The following is a 9935-nucleotide window of genomic DNA, read 5'->3' as shown; positions in this document are numbered from 1 at the left end:
ATAATAACTAAAGTATATAAAAATAATTCTTTCTTGATTTAAGTTAATATATAAAGTAAAATAATTATACTGATAATTTGTAATAAAATTAAAATACTTAAGAAATATAAACAAATTAAAAAATTAAAAATCAGGTTATTAAAACATTATTAGAATAATAAAATACGCCTGTAAAAAGCAATATTATCGATAGTTTTACTTAATAAAATAAATAATAAAATTAAACAATTTAATATAATTAATAAAATTAAATTATAAAAAAAAGCTTGAGTAATAATATTAAATAAATTAATACTTTTAATTAAAATGAATAAGTTTAATAAAAAAAATAACCTTTAAAATTATAAGTTTTTTAGAAATCATTTATTTAAAGAGTATAAAATGATATAAAAAGAAGAGAGGCTAAAATTTAAAATTTGAAAAAATAAATTGAATAAAATTAAGAATTAAAAGACTAAAAATAAAATAGTTTTAAATAAAAAAGATTAAATTTTAAAATATTAATTAAGAAAACTTTAATGATGGATAAATGTTAGATAAAAATTTTTAGAAAAAACTATATGCAAATAAAATATTGTTTAAAATAATGATTTATAGCAATATTTAAATATTAGTAGAAGTTAAGACTAGGAAGAATTTAAAAATTTATATTATAATTTTTATTAAAAAAGTTTTTGATAATTTTATTTTATTTTCAAACAAAATTTTAATTATATTTAAATAATCTTACAGTTAAATTAATAATATATCATATATATAATTTATACAATTTTTTCTATTTTATATATATATATTAATTAATGTAAAAAAAATAAAATTTTAATAATAATAATTAATAGAAAATTATCAATTGATATAAACATAATTATATTTTTTTTAAAAAAAAAATAAAATTATAATCATTAATTTATTAGTTTTATTAAAAAGGAAAAAATGAAAGATAGATAATAAATTATTTATATAAATAATGTAATATTTATAAAAATTAAAATATAATAATTAGTAAAATTATTTTTTTATAAGTAATTTATATATTTTTTTATATGTAATAAAAAAAAATGAAAAACTAACAAAAAAATACCATCAAATTACCCCGTATATAAACATAAGAAAAGCGTAATGAAACTAGAATAAAGTAACCTTCGACCACATAGACTATAAAACAATAAAAACGTCAAAATAACCCTGATATAATGAAAGATTTAAAAATAAATTCTTTAAATTCTATGACAGTTTAATAAATAGGACAAGAGGAAAAACTTTCAACAAAGAATTCTGAATGTAAAGAAAAATAAAATACTATATTTTTGAGAAAAAGCCCCATTGAATTTATGAAAAATTTAAATAATAATTTAAATACGAAATCTCAAGTAATGGGCGAGCGTTCACATTATTTAAATTCTCTTTCTTTGTATGGGAAATCGAAGGAATTAGAAGAGGAAGAAGAAGAGAGAATATTTGATAGTCTTTTGCTTAAAAAAATCAACTAGACTATTGAATTCGATCATTTGGATAATAATAATTAAAAAACTGTGGGGGATAATATTGTTTAGTAATATTATAGTAATTATAAACACTTGTCTAAAATTATCGAAAAAGATGAATATTATTAAAATGATATGGGGGTTTAGGTCAAAATACTTGAACAAATTGAAAAATGTAACATTTTTCCAAGTAAATTGGGACTTTTTAAATAAAAAGGAGATGAAAATACACTTAAAGTAAGGTAATTTTATTATTTTATTTATTTTAGTTAACAAAAAAATTATATATTTTGTTTTATTTTAATAAACAAAAAAAGTTATATGAATTTTGGAGATAAATATTTATCAGTTTTAGGAAAAGGATTAAAAAAAGTAAACTAAATAAAGAAATATTACCTAAATAATAATCGAATAACTGATAAAAGTATAAGTGATATTTTATAAAGCATATAAAAAAATGCTAAGGAAATAAACTTAGCACACAACTAGATAGGACTTACAGCATGTTAAGACTTATAAAAATCAATAGAAAATCCTCAAACATCGTAAATAATATATAAAAAAAAAAATTATAAAAATATTATTATAAATATGTATGCAAATATATATACTTATTTAAAAAGTATTTAAATATATATATATATGAAATTATATATGATTTATACATATAATTTAATAATAAATTTATATTAAATATATTTATATTTAAATATATGTTAAATTCTAAATATTTATATATTAAATTTATTTATATATATATATTACAATTTATATATATATATATATATATATATATATAATTATAAATTTTATATTTAGAATTTAAATTTTAAATTTGGAAGATAATAAATTATTAGATAATTCTGTTTAATATTTACTTGAAGGTTTATTGTCAAATCGTAGTTTTAAAAAATTAAATCTTTCTAAAAATTTTCTTACTTGTAAAATTTGTCCCTTATTACGATAAGTTTTAGAATAATGCTATTTATAGGAACTTTATTTATACTGGAATTAAATTTCTGGAAAAGGAGGTATTGAAATTTTCGAAGGTTTAAAAGAAAACTAAAATTTGCATGTTTTAGATATTTCATCCAATAATTTAGGAAAAACAGAAGGAAATCTATAATCTTCCTGTATTTAGTCCATTACTTAATTTTTTATTTAAAATAAAAAGATGATTCATTTAGATTTATCCAATAATTAATTTGATTTTTAATAAAGTTTAGAAATAGCGAAAGCTTTAGAAAAAAATAATACTATATATGGCTTTCATTTTTAAGGAAATATCGGATACGTTGATTCTAGAGGCTTTCTTATAGTAAACGAGCTCTAGGAAAAAGAAATTGCCCAATTGCATACCTAAGTCAGGATAAATGGGTGTAAAAGTATCGAAAACTTCATCAAATTAAGAGAAACTAGGGAGAAAGATCTCTAAAATTGCTGCTGGATATGCGAAGGATGGCAAGAAATGGAATTTACATGGAATGTTGGTATTTCAGGTGAAATAAGGCCCGACCCAATATTCATACACTTCAATTTTGAGGACTATAGAGCGAATTATTTCCGCAAAGATTCCCATTTAGAGTCCAAATTTTTATAAAAATACGTCTATTCGAGAATGGTACCTCCAGGTGATCTTTTTTATTTTTTTTCGGGGCAAGATTCATCTGAAATAGCATAAGATTTGCCAAAAAAAGTGATTTTTTAGGAAGAAACCTGCATATAAAATGTTTTTTTATATGAAAACTGCTATATTGATGTATATTTGAAAGAATTAAATTTTTAGAAAATAATTTAAAATAAAGGTCTTTTTTATAAATACGAAAGCTAAAATAAAATATAGCCAAGAAAAAAAGACTAGATTTTCATTCCAGCAAAATAGAAAAAATTTAAATATAAATGGAAGCTTCCATAGTCTCTTTTTGCCAAATGGAAAGCTGATAATGAAGATATAATAAAAAGATGCTTCGAATTCGATTGGAAATATGGAAAAATAGGTAAAATAGTACGAAATGAGGAAGATGAATAAGAAGTAGCTAATTTTTTTTCACAAAGATATGCCTAAATTAAGAATTTTTATAAATTTTATGCCAGTAAGAGTCCCGTAGGAGATATTTGGGCTATTTAAAATGGTGTTTTTTTAGAATTTATTGATAAAATTAAAATTATTGATAATAAATTAGTTAAAGATGCCGATATTAATATAAAATGGGTAGCCACAGTTTCCTCGATTCCATAATCCGATAAAACAAATCCAAGAAATCCAGTTTAGGGCATAAACAGGTATTAAATAATGGAAATATTAATACGTATAGCCGAAGAAAAATATATTCTGAAATAAAAAAAAGCCTAGTCTTATTTATAGGCTTTATAATTTTTATGGGAAGAACATCTTTTTTAAGAGCTCTCCAATGAAAGCTATAATCCGTAAATTTGGAGAAATTAAAGATACTGGAATGAAGAATGTGACACTTGTTTGAAATTCTATAAACCTATATTGGAGCATGTATATAAGAAATATGCTAAATTAAAAGTTAAACCAGGATAGCCACCTTTTATGTGCTTGGAAGAATTACAAAATATATGCACTTAGTGCGGATTTAATGAATTAGCACATTTTGGACCATAAATACCTTTATTGGCTTTTAATTTTAGTATGATGACATAAATTGATGAAATTAATAGTGATAGAATATTTTAAATGTCTCTTTTGGAATTTATGGAGGCTGTAGCAAGAATTGCTGAGGATGTGGTAAAATATTATTTTTTTTAGATTTTTTATTTTTTTTTTTTAAAAAAAAAAGTCATTAGAACCGATTGAAGGGATAAGGTTTGTAGATTAAGATTGGGAAGATTTGGAAAGGAGAAAAAATTAACCGCTTGGACATAAATTGGAGGCATTTATTGTCAAGTTATTGTAGTGTTGTTGTGATAGCTTATTTAGTGAAAAATATCCAAAGATTAAAAAAAGTTTCTTTACTATAGATTAAAATGATGAAGAATATGAGCTGATTAGTCCATGATTAAATATATATATATTATATTATGTTTAATTATATTATGTAATATTAAAAAAAGTTGTACTTTTTTATATTTTTATATATTATATTTTGTTTATAAATGATTTTTTTTTTCTTATAATATTTTTTAAAGGAATTCATTTTTTTTTATTAACTTAATAAAAAAAAGTCATATTTAATTAATATTATTAAAATATATATGGCTGTTGGTAGAAAATTTAAAGATAAATAAATATTAAAAAGTTAGAAATATCATGTAGATCATATAATATTAAACAAAAATAAATCAAATATCTATTAATATGAAAAATAAATAATTAATTAAAATATATAGTCGGAAAGAAAGTATCTAACCAATAGGATTTGTTTTGCGTGAAAAAGAGTTGTATTGTATTTTAATTTAATTTAATTATTACTGATTATTGTTTATAATTATTTTTTTAAGTTCTTTTAGAATCTACTGAGATACACCCTGAATATATATGCTAATATGCCAGAAATTAATTATTAATAAGAATTAAATTGAATTTTCTTTAGCAATTATTAAATAGAACTACATCGATATAAATTTCAGTTAATCAATGGCTATTAATTTAAAAAATACGTACTTATTCTTAAAGGAAATATTAATAATTATAAAATCCTTATAAAAATAAATGCTTTGAAATATAAAAAAAAGAGCGATCAAAATTCAAAATTCAAATAAAAAATGTTAAAATTAATCCTTAAAATAACCATCCGTATATTAAATTAAGTTTAAAACATGAAATAAGTTGAAGGAATATTAGACACTAATTTATAACGAAAAAATGAGGAAAATCCCCATATTGATAACTCGGGAAAGCAGAAGTTTTTAAAGGTTTTATAAAATTAATTTATATTCACTATTTAGATTTATTAAGGAATTTGAGAAGTATTCTAAAATCAGGAAATACATATGAATTTCATTTCTAAATAAAAGATGAATTACTAAATACTTAAACTGAATAAGAAGCAAAAGTATTCATTCAGTTTATAATTTTTTAATGAAATTAATAGCAGTAAATTAAGCTTATAAAAAATTTTCAAAAAAAAAAGACAAACTACAAGATAAAATTAAACATACGCTAGAAAAATTAAAAATGGTAATAATAATGATGAGTTAAGTAAAAATGAAATAAATAAAAAATTATTTTGAAAATTTTATAAAGAAAATAAATAAAAATAAAGTATTAAAAATGCTAAAAAAAATATATAATAGAATTATAGATTATATAAAAGGAATTTCTATTAATTTTGCAGATGATTCAGATTCTATGGATACAAATATATATGGCTAAATTAAAGTAAAATATATAAGAATAGATTATGCTAAATTATAGATTAGTTGATATAAAAGAAAAGTAATAAAAATTTAAATATAATTACAATGAGAAAATAAAATAAAAAATAAAAATTTTATTTGATATAAAAGAAAAGATAAGATAAGTATTCAAAAATAATAAATTATATAAATATATTTTTATATTATATATAAATTATTTTATTTATTTTTCTTATTTTTTTTTATTTATATTTTTTTATCGATATTTATAAATCCTTTTTTAAAAAGATAATCTATATATATATACAAACTAATGTAATTTAAAATATTTATTTTATTTTTAAAAAAAAAATTCATAAAAAATAAAACATACTTAAAATAATTAATATATATATTCATATTTTTTTTCAACAATATTTTTATAGAATTATTCCAAAAATAGCATCTATATCTGCTTAAGAGTTACTTTTAATAGTTATTGATAAATCTCTATTTTAATTATGAATTCCATAAAATAATACTACATTTTAATTCTAATTATTTTTCCCTGCACAAATAAGTTCATTGTTATCAACCTCTATAACTCCGATTCCTAAAATTGCAAGCATATTTCTAAAGTCTTTTTCATTTCTAATTTTTGTATTTTTGAAATCTTATTTTATTTCATGTTATAGTTTATCCCAATACTGTTCATATTATTCCACATTTATATTAAAAGGACTTAATTTTTATACAATGATATTATTATTATTATTACTATTATTATTATTAAAATTATTATTATTATCATCATTATTTATTTCATCTCCTAATAAATCAACTACTTTCTAAATATTTGGCTTTTATTATTATTATTATTGTTATTATTGTTATTTTGGTATGTTTTTAATTGAACTGGTCATATTTGTACTTACAGAAGGAGTATTGGTAGCAATTCCTGAAAATAGACCTTATGCTAAAGCATCTCTTTGTTTTTATTTTGGATTTTCTGTTTCTATTTTTGCTCTATAATCAACTGTATTCGATGGCTAATTTAATTTATAAGTATCACTTGAGATAGAATTAATTTCTGGCCTTACTACTTTCACACCTTCAATATATGGCTTCTCTTAATAATCTTTAGATGAAATACTTTTCTTGTTTGAGTTGTTTTCTTGTATTTTATAAGATAATGGTTTTGGTTATTCAATTTCATTTACTCCATCAGGACCATATATTCTTTATTTTATATTCAATTTTAATTCTTCTTCTTAATCTCCATTGTTTTTATATTATAGTTTATCACTTTATTTTGCTTCGAAATAAATTTATTAATCTTTATATTATATATTTAAAAATATAAATATAAAAAAATATATAATTATTTATATATTTATATTACTTTATGTTGTAGTTTATCCATAAGCCATTTTCATACTTTTAGACTATTCATATTTTTTTGCTCCATTCATTACTGCCTTTTCTATAAAGTCATTTAAAAAATTAAGCTTAGGATCAATAACTAAGGCTTAAGATTATCTTAAGGCAGCATTATATTTAGATAAAATTTTATATTCTTTAGCTCTACTGGCTACTTCTGGATTATAAGAATCCGCATAATAGTCGAAACATTATGCTAATTCTTCTTACATAGAAAAAGCGGGACAAGAAGATAATTTCGCAAGAGCATTTAACATCCAACCTCTAGTATTTTTATCTTCGAAATCATTAGTAATATATTCTAATAATACTTATATTAATTCATCTAGTTTTTCTTTATTATTACTATCTATAATGGATATATAAAAATTTTAAATAGATATATATTTAATAATATATATTTACATGTAGCAGACCCTATTTCTCCAATAACCCAAGAAATCATTTTGAAAGTAGTATCTGAAATATTAATTTTTCTAATGATTAATAAATAAATATCAATTAAATATTATCCAAATTCATTTCCATTTCTTTAGAAGTTTTCTACTAGAGTCCTTAAAAAATTATTAAGAATTTCATTATCAATATACTCACTTCCATACTCAAAAACAAAATTCATAGTTTTCAAATACCATTCATAGTCTGGTGAATGTCTATCGGCTAAAGATGTAATTTTAGTTACTAAATTTTTCCTAAAATTTTAATCAGAGCTTGTTTTTAAGAAGTTTATAAGCCTCTCGACTATTGCCTATACATTATTCATATTTGTCATTTTGTAAAGTAATTCCATAGTTTCTCTTTTTAATGTGTCATCATTACTTTCAAGACAATCCATAATAGTTCTTTAATGCTCTAATACATAGGAAGAATTTACCTTTATTTTTAATATATATATACATATATATATACATATATATATATATATATAATATATATATATATATTTAAATAATTTTTAATTTACTTAAACAATAGATATTAAGGCATTTATTCCTAGATATTTTAAATTATTATTATCTGAAGTAAGGAATCTAGAGACAGCTGATGCTGCTTGTTCTAAAAGACTTTAATAAGGATAAATTGTAGCTATAGTTTTCACACATTAATATGTGACTGCAAAACCTATTTTACTTCCTGTATCATCACTTCTTCTTAATGCTTATCCTAGAATTTCATATATTTATTCAGATACTTTCTAGTCTTTTTTTCCTAATATGGCAAGTATTTGAAGATTTTTTATTTATATCCAAGGTGCTGGTATTCTCGAATAATCAAATTCTTTAGGTAATTTATGTTCTATAATTTACTTCAAGATTAGAACAAAAGATCCAGTGTGTTCTTTGAATTTATTAGGGTCTTCTTTTACAGCTTCTAGATATAAATTCAAAGAAGCACCCATAACTGAAGGCTCAACATCACATAAAGCTTTTCTCATTTTATCGTTATAATCAGGAATCGAAGATGGAGATAATTAATGTATCTTTTATAATACCATTATTGCTTTTTTTCTTACTAAATCTGTTTAATGTATTAATAGTTTAAGAACCTATATACATATAAATATTGATATATATATATTATTTTTTAAATTACTTATTCTAAAATACCATTTATAATTGTAGAATTCATTAATTTTCCTAATGCAGTTAAAGCAATAACTATTTCGTGTACATTTTTCGATTATAAGTCTTTTTGTAAATTCGCAACTAATAAGATTAATAATTCGCTCTAATCATTCAAAAATAAACAGCAAGTTAAATATCCTAATCTTTTCATACTTAGATTTTTGGATTAAGCAGTTTCGACGGCAATAAAATGGCAAAATGTAGAATCGTGACCGAGCATATCTATATACATGGACTTTATTAAATTCTCTTTTTGCTTTTTTATAGGTTAGCTCTTGTCTTTTATTATCGATTTTAACTTCGTTTGCTCCTACAGAATTATTTTGTCTTCTTCTTGTTTTGAGCGAGTTTCTCCAATTTATTTTACTAAGTCATGCATTTCTTTTGTTAATTGAGAACTTGACATTTTTATTTTGTATTTGTTATTTTATTTTAATTTTTATTTATTTCTTAAGTTTTTTTTATAATTAAAATGCTTTACTATGAAATTATTATTATTATTATTATTATTTTTATATATGTAAGAATATCTTTATATCTATATTATTTATCTTATAAAATTTTTGTTTTTAATTTATATTTTTTAAAAAAAGAAAATAAGGGTATTTTTGAATATAATTTTTATTTGTTTTTTGAAATTTTAAAAAAAATAATATAAAAATATTATTATTTAAAAGTAAATATAATATATATAAAATATAAGTAATTTATTTAAAAAAAAATATTTAATTTAAATATATCAATATATAATTTAAATAAAAATAAATTTTAATAAATGTTAATAAAGATATACATATTTATTTATAAAAAAAACATATTATATTTAAAAACTTATATATTAAAATAAAATTTATTAAACATTCAAACTTTAATAATCTAGACTTTTTCCAATAATAAAATCTCTTCTTTTGTAAGTTTTTTGAAAGGAACTGTATCTAAAATATTTTCCAATTCAGGGTTAATAATTAAAGCTAATTTATTTTTATCAGTAATAATACATTTTTCAATTTCTCTTAATCTAAATATATATATATATATATATATATATATATATATATATATATAAGATTCTTAATTTATTTTA

At 19.8% G+C, this 9935-nt stretch overlaps 2 protein-coding genes across 2 annotated transcripts, besides 13 other annotated features; one reads left to right on the top strand and one right to left on the bottom strand. All coding sequences in view use genetic code 6, as the record gives it.

Annotated features, from left to right (window-relative positions):
- The first annotated feature begins 1079 nt into the window (after positions 1-1079).
- On the top strand, positions 1080-4586 carry IMG5_068290 (leucine rich repeat protein). Its single transcript, XM_004036812.1, has 4 exons — positions 1080-1726; positions 1802-2029; positions 2327-4236; positions 4289-4586. Exons 2-4 carry the CDS (start codon positions 1942-1944, stop codon positions 4505-4507), a joined length of 2217 nt encoding a protein of 738 aa, XP_004036860.1. The 5' UTR covers positions 1080-1726; positions 1802-1941; the 3' UTR covers positions 4508-4586.
- Positions 2065-2123: a microsatellite.
- Positions 2115-2283: a microsatellite.
- Positions 2170-2278: a microsatellite.
- Positions 2274-2321: a microsatellite.
- Positions 4587-5790: 1204 nt separating the features above from the next.
- IMG5_068280 (hypothetical protein) lies at positions 5791-9257 on the bottom strand (the record flags this gene model as incomplete). Its single annotated transcript, XM_004036811.1, has 6 exons — positions 5791-5819; positions 6718-7122; positions 7189-7575; positions 7632-8100; positions 8191-8772; positions 8820-9257. 6 exons carry the CDS (start codon positions 9255-9257, stop codon positions 5791-5793), a joined length of 2310 nt encoding a protein of 769 aa, XP_004036859.1.
- Positions 5991-6034: a microsatellite.
- Positions 6022-6067: a microsatellite.
- Positions 6547-6604: a microsatellite.
- Positions 6650-6681: a microsatellite.
- Positions 7126-7174: a microsatellite.
- Positions 7601-7630: a microsatellite.
- Positions 8112-8170: a microsatellite.
- Positions 9258-9632: 375 nt separating the features above from the next.
- Positions 9633-9677: a microsatellite.
- Positions 9678-9873: 196 nt separating this feature from the next.
- Positions 9874-9916: a microsatellite.
- Between the last annotated feature and the right edge of the window lie 19 nt (positions 9917-9935).

Source organism: Ichthyophthirius multifiliis, assembly GCF_000220395.1.
Source record: "Ichthyophthirius multifiliis unplaced genomic scaffold scaff_1120509250357, whole genome shotgun sequence".
In the NCBI taxonomy this organism is placed as follows: domain Eukaryota; phylum Ciliophora; class Oligohymenophorea; order Hymenostomatida; genus Ichthyophthirius; species Ichthyophthirius multifiliis.
This window is presented reverse-complemented; position numbering and strand designations above follow the sequence as displayed.